The sequence below is a fragment of the Amblyomma mixtum genome, chromosome 1 (genome assembly GCF_055824585.1).
Source record: "Amblyomma mixtum isolate Tamu chromosome 1, ASM5582458v1, whole genome shotgun sequence".
Taxonomy (NCBI): Eukaryota; Metazoa; Arthropoda; class Arachnida; order Ixodida; family Ixodidae; genus Amblyomma; species Amblyomma mixtum.
The window spans coordinates 90,909,205-90,929,351 of NC_143012.1; the positions used below are offsets into that span (position 1 = coordinate 90,909,205).

General features: G+C 51.8%; 2 protein-coding genes and 1 pseudogene across 2 annotated transcripts; all 3 read left to right on the forward strand.

The window, feature by feature from the left end:
- The first annotated feature begins 4,495 nt into the window (after positions 1–4,495).
- On the forward strand, positions 4,496–6,200 carry LOC149367180 (uncharacterized). Its single transcript, XM_089566744.1, has 2 exons — positions 4,496–4,852; positions 5,964–6,200. The coding sequence occupies exons 1-2, from the start codon at positions 4,727–4,729 to the stop codon at positions 6,168–6,170; spliced, it is 333 nt and encodes a 110-aa protein (XP_089422870.1). The 5' UTR covers positions 4,496–4,726; the 3' UTR covers positions 6,171–6,200.
- A 1,813-nt stretch (positions 6,201–8,013) lies between these two features.
- Positions 8,014–8,436, forward strand: LOC149367181 (neprilysin-11-like). Its single transcript, XM_089573010.1, has one exon. The coding sequence runs from the start codon at positions 8,014–8,016 to the stop codon at positions 8,434–8,436; it is 423 nt and encodes a 140-aa protein (XP_089429136.1).
- Positions 8,437–12,776: 4,340 nt separating this feature from the next.
- Positions 12,777–13,744, forward strand: LOC149367182 (uncharacterized; annotated as a pseudogene).
- The last annotated feature ends 6,403 nt before the right edge of the window (positions 13,745–20,147 follow it).

A 20,147-nucleotide genomic window follows, 5' to 3' on the forward strand; every position in this document is an offset into this window, starting at 1 on the left:
CAGAGAAATTCACCGCCAAGCATGCGAAAATTGATTGAACGTCACCCTCGTTAACATAAACATCTCTTTCGTCTGGTTAAAACGTTTTAGGCTGGGCCTTCCCAGACGTTGTCTATCAAATTTGCGTTGTCGTATATGTACGAAAGGTAACTGTGATTATCGTGTGGTATGAATGGCAGGATTTGAGAATTATGGTGTAAACGAGGTAGAGCGCCACAATTTTTGCTTTTACCAATGTTTTCAAGTGTGAACCTTCTTTTTTCGTAGGGAAGCGTATGGCATTTCTCACACGCAGCGGATTGCTGAATTCCTAATAGTGTAACTGGTTATGCTACAATCTCCACTGAATGGCAGTTTCCTGCTTTACTGCTAACCGCCAAGCCCAGAATACAGCGGTAAAATAATTAACTATAACACAGTATAACCAGGGTCATCAGTTACTGACAACAAGCCACGCTATCTGAACACCGTTACGATTTTTTGACTCTGAGCCCCTTAAGCATCTGCTGTTTTATTAGTTCTGTGAACGTGAAATTGTAAGCAACTTGATACAAAAAAGTCAACTATTTATTCGTAGCCTCGAGTACTTATTCTGAAGCCATTTCGAAGAATGACCCACCGAATGAATGCAGGGAAAGAGCAGAGGCGAGAATTTGGCTTTATTGTTATATCGACCTATCATTGCTGCTGCTGTAATCAACGCCCTAATTCTCATATCAAAGCCAAATGAACAAATTTTGATGGCTGTGATCAACTTTCAGTGATTACTGACTCCGCTTAGAAAAGTCTTTTCCAAGTTCATAGCATCGTAAAATGATGTCATCCGCTGTTGGGAAGTTCTTGGGATCATGAGATGTCTTCACTACTAGCTGGACGGAATTCATTTACGAAACCTCATTCGTCCGCAGGTGAGCGTCGGGTCTCCGTTTTCACCATCGCCGCGCGGGATAACTGGACGAAAACTTGACCCCGTGAGGAAGACAGCAGCTATCGTATTTCTGCTCTTCGTCGTCACCATCTTTGTCGCGGTGGTCTTCTACCTTGCATCGACAATGCCAAGTCGTCGCGTTGTACCCACGGTTTGCACCACACGGGCTTGCTTGGATCACGCACAGGCCCTGGGCCTGAAACCAGAGCGGAGCTCAGAAGCCTGCGAAGATTTCGGCCAGTTTGTGTGCTCCGGATGGCTGCAGGAAGACACCCGGCCTAGTGTGTCCGCGCCACTTTTTCGCTTGGCGTACTGGCTGCTGGGACAGGCACAGCTTCGCGAGGACCCTCGTAGGCCCCTAACGAAAAGAGTGAGGGTGATGATGGACGCCTGCCTTCTCCGGGCAGGCCCCGCTGCAGACATCGACGACTCGAAAAGCCTTGTCGAATTCATGAGCAAAGAGTTGTTCCCCTGGCTGCTAGACCCCAGCGATGCTCGGCTTGGCGAAACCTACGACTATTCAGTACCCTTGCGGACCCTGGTAAACCTGTCCGTTCTTTGGGCCATGCCATTGTGGTTCTATGTTGACTTCATAGACCCATGGCACGGCACCGCTCACCAGAGATCGGTATCCGCGAGCCCATCGGGCATGCCATTCATTACAGGACTAATACATCGCGAGGTTAATAAGTACAAAGGCTTCTATAACTCAGTCGTCGACTGGATTTTATCCGGAACCTTTGGAGAAAGAGCCGCCCTGCCCGCATTTATTGAATTCGCAAAGGCTAGCAATGATATCCAGCTCTCTATCCTCGGAAATCTGTCGCTTTTTTTCGACGCCACACATCCGAGACCTCGTTTTCTGCTCATCCGTCATTTACCACCTGTGGTGCCAAAGCTGCAAGCTCGTGACTGGGTAGAGGCCCTGCAATATGCCTTCAATGCGAAACCGCCTCTGAATGAAGAGGACACACTCATCGCCACAAAAGGCAACCTGCTGGATGCCATGCGTGTGCTCTTCGCTTCTTACTCGGCCCAGGAGGTGACCTTCCATACGGCGTGGTGGTTCATCCAGCTCCTTGCCCCTATCGCCAGTAGCTCAGTGCGAGACCTCTTCATGAAGCACCCGCATTCCGAGTTCTTTTATCCGATCGTTTGCAGTATAAACGCTGCCCCCGTGTACACGGTGCTTTTCTCAGGCGCCGACGACAGCGTAATGCCGCAAGTACAGAGGCTCGCCATTTCGGCCCTCCTGAGCACTTTGCACAAGACGGCGCTAATGGTGGTCGGCTCCTGGTCCACCCTGGACAACAAAGCGATCCGTGCTGTCGCCACCACGCTGCAGAACACCAGCACAGTGATATGGCCTCTGGAAGAGTACATGACAAGCCGGAGCCTGGAAATCTTGTACGGACGCGACTACGAAATGGAGCAGAGCTTCTTCGGCCATTGGCGCATGAGTCGCGAGCAGCTGCAGAAGTCACTCGGCAGTGCGGAGTACCAGGCGAGCCTGCGGTTGTTTCGCTTGCAGTCCGCCCACCTGGCTGCGTACAGCCCCGTGACCAATGTCATTTCCGTCGCTGTGGCTGCACTCGCCGCGCCGTACTACGCTGACGAAGGCACGGACGCCATGGCCTACGGGGGCCTCGGATTCATGTACGCCATGCAGGTAAGTGGAGGCGCTGCAGGCTCCAAGATTTGAGCTGAGGAAACAGGGGGCCTTGTCTAATTAACGCCAGCAATGTGTCGGAATAGTAAGCTGAAGGAATGGGACGCAAGTTGGGGTGTGGTAAAGCCCATTGTTGCTGTACCGGTACTCTACCACGTACCCACCATAGCGGCGGCCTTGTGGAAGCCCATCCCCCTCGCGTTCAGGAAGTGCCAGGTTGGATGCTCAGCGGTGGCGGGTACTCATCGAATTTTAATGGAGTCAAAATTTCCCTCGGCCTGGTGCTCGACTCCTCTGGTGTGAAATGCTTGGAGAAGGGCCTTTGTTCATATCACGCACAATGTGTTGAAAAGCTAACCGCTAGGTACGAAAATCCTGCTTTCGCGGTGAAGCCCGTTAGGGCGCTTTTTCGACGACCACAGTGACCGGATTTGGAAGCGCCGGCTCCTTTCCCAAGACATGCAGCCATGGGAAGCCGAACATAAGTGCGGACTATGGCTTCCACGGATTGTACCGATTTGACAAAACCGATGAGTAAGTGGCATTCATACTGGCGAACAGCGCAAAAAAGGCGGGACAACAAGACAAGCGCTGACTATCAACTGACGATAGTTGATAGTCAGTTGATAGTCAGCGCTTGTCTTGTTGTCCCGCCTTTTTTGCGCTGTTCACCAGTATGAATGCATACCAACTCGCCCAGATCTCAGCCTTACTAAGCCTGAGTAAGTGGCAGGCAGCAGGATCGAACCCACCACTTAGCGAAGCCGTGGCGGGTGTCGAGTCAGGTGTGGGAGGACGACCCAGTGTCCTCCCGTGTGCTGTCCCTGTCCGTGTGTTCTCCAGCCCGCTCCTTGAGCTCGCCTTTGCAACGGCATCCGAACGGGCTCAGAAGTGAGCAGCTCTTCATGCAAGACCACTGGTAGGGCAGTAGTGGATGCGCCGGAAGTTAATCGCGCGAATGAACTGTATTCATTGATCTCCTCTCAATGCGGTGCGGTTAAGCATTTTTTTTCTGTTGTGTCTGGCCAAAACATGAGACTCGTGTATCGTGAACGGCCGATGTCACTTCATATTCTGAGGCTAGGTATTGTATCATGCTCCTCTAAGCATTGTTTTCTTGTATATTGGCGTCATGTACCACATGTAAGGCGGACGATCGAGGCTTAAAGCAACTAGACCTACCTGTTCGGATGTCAAACGCTCAACCATTGCTAATATTAGCAGATCTAAGCTTACCGGCCTATCGTTTTAGTCAGTGAACGCTGATTGGCTTTGGCAGCGCATTGGCGGCAGAGTGGTCTGAAGTAGTAGGCCCGTTTTGTTGTTTCACTTTTATCGCTTCCACCACCTCTACGGGAAATAGTGGAAGCGTTTTCCATGTGAAAATACGGGACTTCTAGTGTTAGGGATCCATCAGTCAGATTTTCAGGAAGAGATGTTTTAGAATAACAGATAACGTATGCAAGGTAAGTGTCGTGCGCACTTGGTGACCCGTCTGTGCTCTGGATTGGTGGGGTTTGTGTGTATATATGGCAGCTTCTTAAAGGGAAGCTGAAGAGATTTTCGAATTCATTAAGATGCTCACGTATGGATGTGGGAACCTTAAAAATCATGCGGGTGAAATTTTTTTGCAGATTAATCACTTAGGAGCTACGTAATCGCCGTTTAAAATTGCGCGGTAGCTCGGCCCCCCGCTGTCCGCCGAGCGCTGCTGATGACTCTGACGATGCGAGCCGAAACCGGAAACCGTGGGGTGGTGACGTAAACATTGGTGTTCCGTCGCCACGCAGCCTCCGCGACCGTGCTTGTTTCTGCGTGCGTGCCATCGTAGGCTGCTTCGATCTGCCGTGTGTTCCTGTATTTGTGCTTTTTTATGTTTGTAGTGACGTACAGAAACGTGGGCAGCATCGAGTGAAGCGGTGGACCATCATGCCGGCGTCTGCGCAGCCTTCGGCTGCACTAACACCGGCGGCCGCGACGATGTGGTCTTTCATAATTTCCCGCAAAATAAGAAGCTTTCCGCGAGGTGGGTCGCTGCTGTGAAGCGAAGGGATTTCAAACCCTCAAAGACTACAGTGCTATGCTCTGACCACTTTCGTGATGAAGATTATAACCATAGCCTGTCGATAATGCGTTCATTGGGCCTGTCAACAAAGTCAGCTGGACTGAAACCCGGCGCAATACCGTCTGTCTTCGCGCACAGGAGCTCGTCACCGCCACCGAGGCCAGCTTTCGCGAAAAGGAGGAAGCTCGAGGTAAGAATTTGTGTATTAACTTTATGAGAATTTGACTGCGCGAACCGGTGTTCTGTGTAGTGTATGGCGCGTAATTTCGTGGATGCAAGACTAGTGAGATGAACGGCGCTGGAATGAGAATGTCAGGACGGCAGCAAACTGCAGCTTACAAAATAAGTGCTTAGCTGTTATGCTTGCAGGCATGCATCATGCATCTCGTACACCATTACTCATATCAGAACTCGGCCCTAAATTTTTTGGCTGAGTAAAAATCGTTAAACTGCTATTAATACTGCAAGATGTGGAGCGGCGCGAAGTGCGCCTCACAACCAGAGACTGCGCGCCGCGCGTGAGCAGAGAACTTCGTTCGGTAAGCGAGAACGTGAAAAGACGTTATATGCAGACTCTTTACTCAATTATGTTGGAGCTCAGATATTCTAGGATTCATGCGTAGCCCTCAGTGGCGAGAACATAGGGAGTAGTACGCGGCACATTTTTCTTCGTGGTCGGAGCGCCGAGAAAACTGTTTGCACATGTTTCTGGTATACGGGCGCGCGGCGTTTCGTTTTGAATTTGGTTTCGCCTGGGGCCTGGCTGATAGCAGCCTCGTCAGCGCCCAATGTGCGCTGTCATGGCGCTTGCAGTCCGGCCCCAAAGCGCACACTTTTTTTTTGAGCGATCTACGTCGGACGCGGCCGCTGATTCTGTGTTAGCGCTTGAAGTTGCCTGTCAGGGTTTTTAAAGTGATCTTTTTTGCTTGGCTATAGTATTTGCAGGAGGTGCTCCAAATATGCAAATACAACATATGAAATACAACATAATATGAAAATAAAAATTTAATCAAGATATGCATTTTAGTGAGCTAATGGAAGCCTTCTGCCTATTACTAGTGTCTGCCGTATCCCCCAATATAGCCCCAGGTATAAAGTTAATACAAGGTTAGTTACCCATTTTTTAAAATAAATTTTGGACCTCCTAAAGGAACACCTGGTATATAATAAATGATCTCACTTCGCACGGAGCTCGCCAATCAACAAAATGGTTTATGAAATAAACCAGCAGATTTTACTCATACTGAAGCACACTTTTGTTCTGTTTGGAACAATAACATCATGTGGCTTATGCCTTTCAGTTTCTTGCTGAACTGCTGCAAGATCAAGACTGCGCACCAGACGAGAGTGCAAATGAAGAGTGCATGGAAAATGACATCACACCTGGAGGCTGCACACCACCAGGCAGTCAAGAATCCACACCAAACGGCAATACAAATCAGGACTGTGCAACAAGTCGAATGCCACTGGCAGATGCTGCTGAGGACCCTGCCATCGAACTTTTCTAAAAGTGATGACAAGGCTGACAAGTCTGTTCAAGTTCTAATGCAGCCTGTAACGGACACGTGTCGTGTTCGTATCAGTGCCGCGCATCAGTGATTGCATCGCGCCGATGCGCAACAGTAATGCGCAGTAGGTACAGCGCTCTTGCTCGTGCCTATAAAAGCTGTGCCTTCAATAAACAGTGGTTCTTTCTTGCACTGACCATGCTGCTGTAAGCGTCGTCCCTCCGGCTGGTTACAGCGTCCCGCTCGGCTCGCCCAGAACGCCGGCGCGCGTCCCGCTCGGATGGCCCCGAACGCCGGCAAGCGTCGTCCCTCCGGCCGGTTACACAGCCAATACCAGCAAAGTGTTCTGCCAGGAATACGTTTATAATAACACATGTAGTCGTAAAAAATTGCCGAGTGCAGCATGGCTTCATACATTAATAATAATATTATATAATTGTGCGCCACGTGTGCTACAGCCAGCCTTGCGATTCGGCCTGCTTGGTTGCAGCACGAGGCCATCGAGAACAGCGCGATCAAGGCGGCCGCAAACGGATGGAGATATTCCTACAAGGGCTTGCAGTATGAAGCAACTCGCCTAAACAAGGATTTCAATTTACTGCCAGATCCCATCTTGGCACGCAGAACGGAAGGCGCACGTTTGTCACCTCGACGAGTTCTGCCGCAAAGCGCCGCGAACTTCTGTCTTTCGTGTGTGTTATGAACCGAGCCGGCACGCAGCGACCATGAAGCGATGCCAGCATAAAATTTGCGTTCAAAAAGAGCCTGATAACTTCTTGCGCTTGTTAATGGTCTGTGTGGATTACAAGCAGATTTGCGGCAGCACCGACAAGCGGCAAGACAAGAATGCCGACGATCGCATCCCGCTTACATTGCATTAGGAAAATTTCGTGGAGCAGTGCTATACTACATTTGCTCGCTTCAAAATTAATTTATTGTATCTCTGAATGAAGTTTGGCTAGAAAAGTATGCTTACCAATGGACATTTCCAACACGTGGAGATGCTGACGCTTCGCTTTCGTTCAAGCCAAAAGCACCGCTTGCGCCAGCATCGTTGCTTCCTTGGAGCGGTTTGTTCTTTGCGATTGGTTCGTACATGTAGGGGATGACGCCAAGATCCTCCTGGTAATCTTCGATGTGTTCCATCGTGATATAAGCATCAAACCAACAACCGGAACACCGCGCGCCGCGCTTCATGTACTACATCGGCGGCGACCGAGCCGGGCTCACCGAGCCAACGCCAGTGTTTACGTCACGAGGCGCCCAGCCAATCACAGGCGGCAACGAGGCGCGCGAGCTGGCTCGAGGCTGCTGCGACACTTTTCGCCAAAATAAAATAGGTTTGCGCTTTCTTTTGCCTAATTTCGATGAGAAATTCGAATTCCCAGGGTGGAAAAGTGTAAAGTGTACATCTTCACTCAATTTTTTGGGGAAACCTTTCAGCATCCCTTTAATAAACCCTTCAATTGCGAGTTAGCGCTGTGTTACCCCTTTGTGTCTGTGTTTGTAGCGCTTGTGCTAATGACAATGCTGTATTCTCTGCTGTAGTGCATTCTGTGTTTGCGTTGAGCTTCTTTAATGGTTTTTGGCTATGAACAAACGAAAGCGAGAGTATTTTTTATGATGGTGTTTCGCGAGGAATGAATAGCCAGCAGAAGGAAAGTGCTACCTGTAATTTTCTAGCGATATGTATGCATCTCTTAGTGCCAGTGCTCTAAGCTTGAAGCTACGATAGTGTTCGTAGCAACCTGCCCTAACCGGACATTCCATTACTGTCCCGCCTCATCGGCTCTCGTAGCTCGCGCGCACCATCAACGCGCTCACGGTTCTGCTCAGCGAAGACATGACCCAGACACCGTGGAATCCGGCGTCGTCCGCCGTCGACCCTGGCGAAGGGAGCACCCACAACATCGGCTCACCCGGACGAGCCCTGTGGGAGCTGGGCCGGTGCTCGGCCGACGTCACTTCCGGCGGCAACGTGACGGCGCTCTTCCCTCTCCTTCCGGCGCTTAAGATCGCGCACGCGGCCTACCTCCGCTTCCGCAGCGAAGATCGGGACCTGCGTCTTCGAGGCCTGGAGGAGTACAGCGCGGAGCAGGTCTTCTTCCTCACGGCCTGCCACGTGACCTGCTGGGAGGGAAGCGACCTCCGCCGCGTGTCGCCTGAATGCACCGAAGCCATGCGCAACTTCGAGCCGTTCGCCAAGGCCTTCAGCTGCCCCGCGGGGTCACCCATGAACCCGGAGCACAAATGCGCCTTCTTGTGAGGGCGCGGGGGTTGACGTCAAGTGGGACGCATACGAGAGATTTTTGCAGCAGCGCTGAAGCGACCCGCATCTCGTGTTCCTAATACTTTGTCGACAGTGTATTATTTTGAGACTTTCGTGAAGCCAGCTTTGTTTGAGCACCTGTCGTTTCTACAAGCTGAGTGGCAGTCAGTCCTGACTCCTGAGATCCGTAACTTGATGACCGAAGCTCCAAGGGACTTTAGGCGAAACTATTTGTTTGAAGGGGCTTGCACATTGTGGAGGCGTATGGAATTTTGTCCGCAGGTTATTTGGGTCGCAGTATTTCAACTGCCTTCCAATGGAGGTTTTCCTAGTGCTTATGTTACAACCTTTGTTTATATTGTTTTTAGTGTGACGCAGACGTTAACGGTATGCAGATAATTTTCATTGCTTAGTTCTTTTGGTAACGAGCAATGCTACCAACACAGCGGGAGCCTTCTTTTTTTTTGCCGCTACATTTTCTGCTGCTACTTGAGATGCGCAAGAGAACAGGCGCTGTCGTTTTAATTCACTCAGAAAGTGTGAGTCGATGCTTCGTGAACGCTCTTTTAAAGCGCGGTCTAAACCTGACCTAGGTTTGTCATCGATGCGTAGAATGAGGTTTATTCATTGGCTGTGAAGACAGACAGATTGCTCGAAATACCTAGGTTTTTTTCTGATCGACTATCAATAATTTGAATGAGATATGATCCCTTTTAATGGTGGCGATGACAATCCCGGATGTGGTTCATCTGTTTTTTTCCTTTCGCCAAATTTACCTGCACGTTCTTCCTTTCTTGGAGGCCCTTTTAATGACAACTGAAGCATTATCTCCCCCTATTAGGACTGCCCACACAGAAATAATGAAGTCATGAAACATGGAATATGAGTGGCCGCGGTTCTGATATCATGTTCTCTTTTTTGTTGTCTGAGCGCAGTCCGTCAGTGTTACGTTTATAAACTGGTTTACTCTTTACTCCGCACATTTCTGAGTAAGCAAATTTATGGTGCCAGCGCCCGGGAAAGCAGGAAACGATGAAAACATGCTGCCGGGTTACCCAGTGTTAAATGCCCGAAAAGGCTCTATTGTTAAATTGAGACGGTAGAGATTTTGCGCGAGCGGGATGGAAGCGTGTCCTGCGTTCTTCGCCGTGATTGACAGTGATGGCGTCATGACTTAAGAGCTAGCATATGTGAGTGATGGTCCGGCAGACAATAACGACAACCACAGGTTATAATCTGTGGACAAGGGAGTGTATAAGGGCTCAAGCGGACAACAGAACTGCAGTGTTGTGCACATCCGTAGGCGTTATGCCCCAGACTAATATCGTGGTTTAATCTGTGCACATGTGATCAACTTTTGCGTGTTAGTCCCACTGGACATTCTGCTGTGAGAACTGTGCTCGCCAAGGTCGCTGCAACTGTCTCGTTTTTGTTTGTTTTCCTGTGCACCAGAACGAGTTATATCACATTCGTGTCTGATGTTATTTTAACTCCATTTTGTATAAATTTCGTGTTCCTTTCTTGTATTTGACTTGTACCGCGTTCTTGTACCGATATTACGGTTTTTTCCATCTGTATATACCTTTTTTTCGATTTGCCCCCCTCACCCAATGCTCTTCGGGGCCTGTGAGGTACTAATAAATAAACAAAATGAATTTGCATGTTTGAGCATATCATAAAGTTTTAAGATTCAGATGAGTGGAAATTAGTCTCGCGACTTGTTCGCTGTAGAATGGAATTCCCTCGCGCGAATCGGCGGTTTACTTCTGTGCGCTGTTTGCACGCGAGTCAACCAAGGAGCCCTGGGTGCCGTAGTTTTCAACTCTTAGCTTTCACCCTAAACTTTTGGCAGGTGCGATGCTTTTCTGATCTTTTCACTGCGAGCTAAAAATGTACCGGATGTATTCAGAGGTGAACAGAAGAGATACACGAGGTAACAAAACATGTTCAAACATCACCATCATCATCAGCCTGACTACCCCCACTGCAGGGCAAAGGCCTCTCCCATGTCTCTCCAATTAACCAGGTCCTTCGACACTTGCGGCCACCGTATTCCCGCAAACTTCTTGACCTCATCCGCCCACCTAACTTTCTGCCACCCCCTGCTACACTTGCATTCTCTTGGAATCCACTCCGTAACCTTTAAGGACCAGTCGTTATCGTGCCTTCGCATTATATGCCCTGCCCAAGCCCACTTCTTCCTCTTGGTTTCGACTAGGATATCCTTAACCCGCGCTTGTTCTCTCATCCACTCCGCCCGCTTCCGATCTCGACGTTACACCTATCATTTTTCTTGCCATAGCTCGCTGCGTTGTCCTTAACCTAAGCTGAACCCCCTTAGTACTCAAACATATGCTGGCAGAATTTCAGAAGTGCACTCTCTGAGGAAAACATCAAAGCCTACATTCCCACGTAGCAGTGCTAGCATTACTGGCAGCGGTGAGCGATTTAAGTGACCTGTGGTCTTTCTGCGACAGGTTGAATTCGAAGCCAGGAATTTCTCGTGGGAAGCAGGTACGTAACCTAATAGCCACGATGAGTTTTTTTTCTTTATTTCCTGTTGAAGGTCAGTAACTTCACACCAGTATCAGAGCAAAATAATGCAATATTCAAATTGACAGCCGCAGTTGATGCTGCGCTCTGATTGAAAAGTTGACCCCTGAGGGCTGAAAGGTGAAAAGTTGACCCATGAGGGCTACTGAGTGTGAGATTCGCAAAGTCGGACTCGCCCGCAGAGCGGTCGGAAAGGAGGGTGCGCTACAGGTGGTAGAGGCGAAGTGAAGGGCCAAACAATCAGTGAAGAACGAGTTGGTGCCAAACCCAGTTGAAGGCACCCTGAAAATCGAACGGTTTGAGGGTGTGAGGATGTGTGAGATTGCAGGTTGTATTTAACACAAAAACTATTTAACACAAATAAACGAGGCGGCTTTTATAGGAAACGAAACCAATTTCAGTATGGGCGTGAAAAGAGGAAAGAGACAAGAGAGCAACGCAACAACACAGAAAAACACAGGAGAACAGAACAAAATCCTGGCGAAAAATACACGAAAAAAAGTCAAAAAGGAAAGGCACACTACTTGTCTCTCATACGAGCATCGAGCGGGGAGGACTGGCTGGGTGTGGGGCAGTCAGGCAGTCTCTGGGCGTTCCAGTGCCGATGCACTGTTGCTGGCGTTTCCCCGTTGGCCTTCAGCGCTACCGCAGCGTCAGCGTCTGTGGGCTCCCAGCACGGTTCCCAGGTCTGGTATCCCGGAAAGGCCACGTAGGCGCCAGAGGCGGCCTGTGTGGAGCAGCTGACGGATGGAAGGAGAAGAGTGGCGCCTGGGCCTGGTGGTTGAAGCTCTCGACGCCGCGGTGGCTCAGTGGCTATGGTGCTCGGCTGCTGTCCCGAAAGACGCGGGTTCGATCCCGGCCGCGGCGGTTGAATTTCTTTGGAGGAGAAATTCGAGGCCCGTGTACTGTGCGATGTCAGTGCACGTTAAAGAACCCCAGGTGGTCGAAATTTCCGGAGCCCTCCACTACGGCGTCTCTCATAGCCTTAGTCGCTTTGGGACGTTAAACCCCATAAACCAACCAACCGACGGATGTCCAGGTCTGGTGGCCCGGACGTCTGCGGCTGAGGCCCAAGCCCGGAACTCGGGGAGCCAGCAGAACTCGTCCACGTCCGTCGCCCACCGCGCTCTTCTCTTCTCTCCCCCGTAATCCTCTTCCACCTGTCCCGGCGTACCCCTCTGCACGCGCTCCTCGTGCTTTTTGGGCTTCTCCCTCACAATCGACGCTGGGTGGCGCTATCTCCTTACAGAAGGCCCCCTCTTCGGAAGTTTTTTCCAAGGGAAAGAACTCAACTCCAGGAGAGCGACCCCAGACGTGTTCGACGATCGCACCACAGAACAGCACACCACAGCGCGCACACTACACGCCACACACAATACGATGGTCGTCAATGTTCGAAGCGTACACGGACATTCGCACACACAGCACAGAGAGTATATGAAAAGTCAACGGAAAGCGTCCATAGACGGCGAAGAAACACGGAAGGCATAAAAAGTAGGTAGCCGACACCCCAAGTCCAGGGGACGCGCGCCGAGCGTTCAGCAGGTGCGCATCGGCTCTGCCGATTCTCGGCTGGAGCCCCGGATTTTTTCCACCCCGGGCGAACAAGACCTGCACAACCGTGCTCCGGAAGTCACAGGGGATCGGCGGATATCTTTTTTTCCGAGGTGAGATCCCCTTTTACAAATCCTGGCAAAGCGAAGTTTCGACCACGCTGGACGGCGCCGCTAGGCCTGACAGCGGCGCCAACGCCCGGCGCGGCGGAGCCCCTGCTCTGCGATAATATGGCCTTCCAACAAGCCACCAGCCAGGGATATGACCCGGAGGCGATGGCGTGGACCACCGTTCATCCCCAGAACGTGGGTGAGACAACAGCAGCAAGCTTCAAGAGCGCCGCGCTCGCTGCCGCGGTAGCTCGCCGAGCGCAGGGCCGTGCCCTAAAAGCGGCGTCCATCGACGTGGCCTCCCGTGCCGCTCCCGCCGCCGGCGCCAGCTCCGACAACTCCGCTCAACGCACAGCGGGCCGGCCTCTTACGACCTGGAGGCCGCAGCTATTACCAAAACCGACACCCGAAGACTTCGTGGTAGTCCTCAAACCGCGAACTCGAGTATCATTGCAAGAGGTATTCGAAGAGAACGGATACGGGTGGGCGTTCATAACCTACCTCGGACCGCACTGCTCGCAATTTTTCACAATTCTTCCGCTACGCGACCAAAATTTAATTCTAATTTACACTTCAAAAGCCGAAATTGCGGATAAACTTATCGGGGACTTCAAGATAAATCTGCAAATAAGAAAGTCCAACTTACAGGCCACCTAAGGCAAGACGGTGGTAACGTCTGTTACGGCGTGGTAAGAGTACGCAATACAGATACAGCGGAATCCCTCCGCTCAAGTCTCGAGTGGCGCCAGGGCGAGATTCTGGAGATACGCAAATTCGGCACGTCAAACAAGGCGCGAGTAACATTTTCTGGAAAGCTGAAGCCGCGCTACGTACATTACGAGTGCATGCTCATCCAAGTCCGTGAATACCAGCGCACCATCCCGACCTGCGGTCACTGCGGTGTTGTCGGTCACCTTATGGACTCCTGCCCCGGCCCAAGACCGGACAAATGTGGTGTGTGCGGCCAACAAGCCGAGCTCGTTGAGGGGGTGCGGGTCTCTCACGAGTGCGTTCCAAAATGCTCTCTGTGCGGCGGAGCCCATACCACGGGGGCCCGCGGGTGCGTTGCAAAGTATCGAACCCCCTAGCCCCTGCGCCCAGAGCAGGGACCGACGCATAACAAGGGCCGCCGTAAACGCCGGAAACGGCGGCCCCGCCAAGCCAAGGACAAAGGAGCCAACCAGCCCCCGAGCAAGCCAGGCGGTCCGTCTACCGGCAAGCCAGGCGGTACATCTACCGGCAAGCCAGGTGGTCCATCTACCGGCAAGCCAGGCGGTCCATCTCCCGGAAAGCCAGCCGGTCCATCTACCGACAAGCCGGAGTTGCCTAAGGCAATACCACCACCACCCCAAGCCGACGTGGAGAAACGAACGAGTACCCCCCCACCAGGTTCTTCGCGGACATGGGCGCAAGCCGTCATCCAGGGATCCCACGTGAGCAGCAAGGGCAGGGCAGCCCCTCCTCATCCCCCCCCCCCTTCCAAACCGCCGACAAAAACGGCCAAGCAATCCCAAATTTTCGCCCTCAAAGAGGAAATCGCTAACCTACAGAAGCGTCTTGCCCTCACTGAGGCGCGCCAAAATTTTCCAACCCAGAGGCCCACTCCCCCCGCGGTGGAGGAGATGGATAGCGACACACGGGCGAACGCGCAGACTGCAACCGCGCAGTCTGCGCTTGAGGCGAGGGTTAGCGCACTGGAGGACCAGATGAACTCCGCATTCTCCACCTTAGAAATGCAAATCGCAACCACCATCAAGGCGGCTCTAGACAAAATTACTACCATTATAGCCGCACATATGACGAAACAAACTTTAACTACCAGGCGCTCGGGCCAACTCAAGCGTATAAGGAGCCCCAATATTAAGGCTGGTAGACCAAAAGTCGCACATGAGGAACAGGAGCCCGCCCTCAACCTGCCCAGCGTGACGCAACCTGCTGTCATTGGGGCACCCGACTCAGAGGCGGGCCCCTTCCTATTAAGCATAAATTCTAATCATAATCATGGCGGACATTAATAAACCGCGATGGTACTCACGCAGCAATTCGGCCCCTGTCCAAATTTTACAGTGGAACTACAGAGGTTTCAAGGCCCGTACTAAGCGGGCCGACCTACGGCTTTTCCTAACAACGTTTCCCAGTCCTCATGCTGTAGTGGCCCTCCAAGAGCCGGGGGACGCAGCCACCCTCACAAATTACTTAGTGTATCGGCAGGATGCGCAGAGCTGCCTCTGCGTACATAAAAATTATACGGCCTCCCTGGTGGACCTGGATTACAAGGCGATTTTCTCGTATGCGATGGTGACGATCCTTCCGCTACGCCAACAGGACCCCCCATTACACGTACTCAACGTTTACAGCTCTCCAAAACTTCCAAACGTCACATTTGCAGACTTATTCAGTCGGGCGTTAAAGGTGGCGAACAGGGACCCCCTCATAATCGTTGGGGACTTTAATGCCCCCAGCCCCTTATGGGGATACATACGTGAAGAAAAACGAGGACGCAAGCTGGCGGAACTTGCGTCAACGTTGGGCCCTACTCTTCACACGGACCCTGCACAACCCACTCGCATTGGGAACTCCGTGGCACGCGACACGTGCCCAGATCTCACCTTTACCAAAAATATTCGATATGCAGAATGGCACAACACCGAAGAAACCCTGGGTAGCGACCACTGCATTCTTGCGACCACAATCCGCACCAAACCAATCCGCACCAAAAGGCATTTTTGGTTTTGTTGTCCTAAAGACGTAGGAGGCATGCGATGCGGTTTTCATTGTTTTTGGTTTGCGTGCTATTTCTCCCCTTGCCTGTATGTTAATTGTGTATCTCATTGTTTGCTATTTAAATTTTTTTGTTTCGTCCTAGAGACATTTTAGCTATGCGTTGTTGTTTCCTTCATTTTTCATTGCATCTGTGTTAATTATGTGTAACTCATTGATCGTTACATATAATTCATGTAGTACGTATGCGATGTATTTACATTTCTTGTTTTTGCTTTGTGTACTTTACTGTGTAATTTGCCACCCCCCTGAGCAATGTAACGGGTGACGGGGCCACGTCAGGCAAAAAATGAATTGCCTTTTGTCCCGTCACCTCTGACAAATCGATGTCAAAATAAACTTCTTCACTTCACAAGACCTCACTCTAAAGCAACCGCAACCCTTCCAGACTGGACCAAATTCAGATCCAACTACACTAACCCTACCCCTATAGCGGATCACGATTACACTACCTGGTCACAACACCTCATCTGCCAACTCAAAGATACCGAACGCCACGTTCAGCTCTCAGAGGCGAACTCGGCGGTGGACACCCACCTCCTTCACCTCTGGGAGGCCCGGCACAGCCTCGTCCGCCGATGGCGCCGGCAGAAGTACAATCGGCAACTCAAAATCCGCATCGCGGAACTCACCCAACAAGCGGCAGAGTATGCGGCCCAACTCGCCGACTCGAACTGGGTAGACCGATGCAACACCGCTGCTCGGCAAATGTCGAGCCGGAGCACGTGGCGCCTTTTCCGCGCCCTCATTGATCCGACCCAAACCCGCACCGAAACACAAAAACATCTTCAACGAGCAATTCACACCTTCAACGGAGACACAGCCAAACTGGCTGACGCGCTCCGAGACAAATATCTGTACACAGACCAGGATTCGCGTGGTCCGGCGTACTCGTATGCAGGTTCTGAGAACGCAGAGCTGGATCGAACGTTCCAGCTTCACGACCTCAAAGCGGCCCTGGCCAAAATGAAACGAGGGACAGCCCCGGGCAGGGACAAGGTAACTGTGAAACTTCTCGCTAACCTACCCGAACCGGCCTACGAGCGGCTGCTCCACTACTTCAATGCCATCTGGACGGCAGGTACGCCACTCCCAGTGGATTGGAAGACGGCTCTCGTCACATTCATACCCAAACCAGGCAAACCTCTCAACACTGACAACCTCCGGCCCATATCTCTCACTTCTTGTGTGGGGAAGTTGATGGAGACCATGGTCCGTGACAGACTATCCACCTACCTAGAAACGCACAACGCCTTTGCAGACACCATGTACGGGTTCCGCCCACACCGGTCCGCACAAGATGTGCTGCTGCAACTTCATAGAGAGATTCTTGATCCCGTCGAGCAACCTAGCGATGACAAGGTGGTCCTCGAATTGGACTTGCGGGGGGCTTTCGACAACGTTACCCATGATATCATCCTCTCCCACCTGTCCCAAGTGAACTGTGGGTACAACACATTCCAATACATCAAGCAATTCCTCACAGATCGGCAATCATATATCCGACTCCAAGACAGTGAACATGGCCCATACCAACTTGGTACGCGAGGGACTCCACAGGGAGCAGTCCTCTCGCCTCTTCTCTTCAATCTGGCCATAATGAAGCTCCCTACCCTGCTGGGTGAGGTCCCGGGTGGGCAGCATGCCCTGTACGCGGACGACATCACCCTCTGGGCAACACATCGTTCGGTTGGAGAAATCGAGGCCAAGCTGCAACAAGTGGCGGCTATTGTGGACGATTATGCACACCGCTGCGGCCTTGAGTGCTCCCCGAGGAAATCGGAATTCGTGCACATACGTCCCAATCCAAGGTGCACAACCAAAATTGCCCTCTCCCTGCTTAGTGGCCCGATACCTGAACACGATGAAATCAGAGTATTGGGACTCTACATACAAAAGAACCGCAAGATTGACACCACGCTGAAGAAACTCCGCAGGGTAGGGGATCAGGTGGGCCGTATGGTCCGCCGGGTATCAAACAAACGAGGGGGTTGCGATGCAAAGACGCCCTGCGGCTGGCCAATGCATTCGTTACCAGCCGAATCCTGTATTCGGCACCGTACCTCCACCTGCGCAAATGGTATGAGAACGCTTTCGAAGTGATTCTCCGAAAAATCTATAAGAGAGCTCTCGACCTCCCAATTGCAACATCCAGCCAACGTCTCCTCGGCTTGGGGATGACGAACACCTTTGGGGAGCTGCGCGAGGCTCATCTCAGCAATCAATACTTGCGGTTAAGCAAAACACGTGCGGGTAGCCGCCTACTGACCCGCCTCCACATCAATTACACAACCCAAGAGGAGAAGCGGGTATCCATGCCCGAGGCCTGGCGCTTCGCACTAACGGTTCGCCCCCTCCCCAATAACATGACAAAAGATGCCCATGATGGCCGCCGCCTCGCGCGAGCGGAGGCCATTTCCAAGCAGTGTGGTGCTCGACCAGGGGTATTTTACACGGACGCGGCAGGTCCACACCATGGGGGTTGGTACACGGCTGCCGTTGTCCACCAAAACAACCCAGTTCAGGGCCTCACCTTCCGTGCCCCCAACATTACATTCGCGGAGGAAGTTGCTATCTCACTTGCAGCTGCGGATCCAGCGTCCCGAGTCATTATCACCGACTCAAGAGAAGCTTGCCGCAATTTTGAACAGGGCCAAATTCCAGATCGTGCTTTCCAAATTTTACACACATGTGAGTACCGGGATTTCCCAACCCAGCGCACCATCATCTGGGCCCCAGCACATGCGGGGATAGAGGGAAATAAGGTAGCGGACACTACCGCCTGCGCGCTTAACCACCGGGCATCGCCTCTCTCTCCGCCTGATCCGGCTACTGATTTTAATCCGGCTATTACTTTTCGGGACATCTCTCGCCTGTATCAAAACGTTCACGGCCGATACCCACCCCCCTGTAAAGGCCTCAATAAGTCAGAGGAGCGTTGCCTACTTCGCCTCTACACCAACACGGTACTGTGCCCGGCAGTGCTCAAACATTTCAATTCAGCCTTTTCGGGCGAGTGCCCACACTGTGGGGAAGTGTTTGCGGACACGTATCACATGGTGTGGGCATGCCCGGCGAATCCTGCTTTCCCACCCCACCCCCACCCCACCCGAGAGGACTGGGAGGCTCCCCTGCTCGGCTGCTCAACTCTCTACGACCAACGAGCCCTGGTGACAAGAGCCCGGGCCGCCGCGGAGGCCACAGGGGTCCCGGACTAGGGATCCGTCCTAGTGATAGTGAGGGCCGGGCCCTTCAGGCACGGTCCAAGCAATACCTCTGTATATAGTACAAATAAATGTTTTACACCACCACCACACCCCAAAACAAACATTAACAAACAAAGACAATACAAACAAGAACAGGTGTGGGCTACATTCTTCCATATTCCATTCTTCACATCAAACCACTTCACCGTCTCGAGAACTCTTTCAGTTAGTACTTCCATTTTCCTTTGTGAAACCGGTTTCTCCAAGCCGACCTCGGTCTCCACCATGATTTTAAATGTTCCCGTCCTACGATGTTATTTACTCTGTTCTCCCTTGCCTTCGACACAGTCCGTTGACACGTACCACACGATCTGACATAACTCTTAATGTCAGCCTGTACACCGGGCCTATAAAACTCACTGAGCACTATAGCGATCGTTTTGCGTATCCCTCGATGACCGGATAATGCGCTCTCATGCGCCGACATGAGGACTGGCGTGCGTAAGCACTTTGGTACCACCGCTTGCTCAACGACTCGGCCGGGACATACTTGGTATGTTCGGAAAAGAACCCCGTCATCTGTATGAAAAGTATGGGCTGTCTGTCCCTTGCCACGAAATGTTTGCCCCAACTTTTTGTGACACACCTCTAAGGTCGGGTCTTCTTCCTGTTTGAGGCGAAACTCCGGCCGTGACAAGTGGAATGTGTTAAGAGTGGGGCTTTTGCTACTCTCTGAAACTTTCGCTGTCACCGTAAGGGAAGGAACATCGACCGAACTCGTCATGGCAAGGGAAACTGCTTGATCAGTTAGAACTGGCGGGTCGACCGAGAATGGAGCTTTAGCGCCAGGGACATTGCCTATTATGATGTCGTACAGGAGTGTAGATAAGCACCGCGCGATGGCCTTACCCAAGAAGAATGGAGAAGAAATCACCACCTCCGCTTCCGGAACTTCTACACAGGTCCCATTGGCCAAGAATAATGTAGCCTTTTTCCCTGTAAGTGCCTCTGCCGGTACAAGGGACTCACGCACAACAATGCCGGTGCTGCCCGTATCCCGTAATACCGAACCAGGCTGGCCGAACACCTCACCGTGCCCCACGGGCATACAGTTTCCACCGGGTTGGAAGGACAGACCATCTCCCCCAACTGGCCCTCTACGCGCGTTACCTCTGCAGGGTTATCGGGATGCGAATATCGAGGTGTCATGCAACAGGCGGACTCCTCACGGTCTCCTGGTCTCTTAGCTCTGCATGACTGGGCATCATATCCTACCTCGCGGCACCAGGTGCAATACAGTTGCTTCGGCTTCGTCCGACAATGTGACGCCTTGTGCCCAGTCTTCTCGCAAAGAAACACCGAAGGCGGGAATGTGAACCTGAAACCTCGTCCTTGGCCTTATTTAACGTATGCTCCCCCTGCTCTTTAAAGAACACCAAGTTATTTTGCCGCTGTGCTTCGAGAAAATGATCAGCAGCCTCCGCCAGCTTGCAAACTGTCTTGC

Coding starts and splice junctions, on each gene's coding strand:
- LOC149367181 (XM_089573010.1), top strand. CDS start 8,014: ATGACCCAGACACCGTGGAATCCGGCGTCGTCCGCCGTCGACCCTGGC.
- LOC149367180 (XM_089566744.1), top strand. CDS start 4,727: ATGCGTTCATTGGGCCTGTCAACAAAGTCAGCTGGACTGAAACCCGGC. Junction 4,853..5,963: donor CGAAAAGGAGGAAGCTCGAG/GTAAGAATTTGT, acceptor TATGCCTTTCAG/TTTCTTGCTGAACTGCTGCA.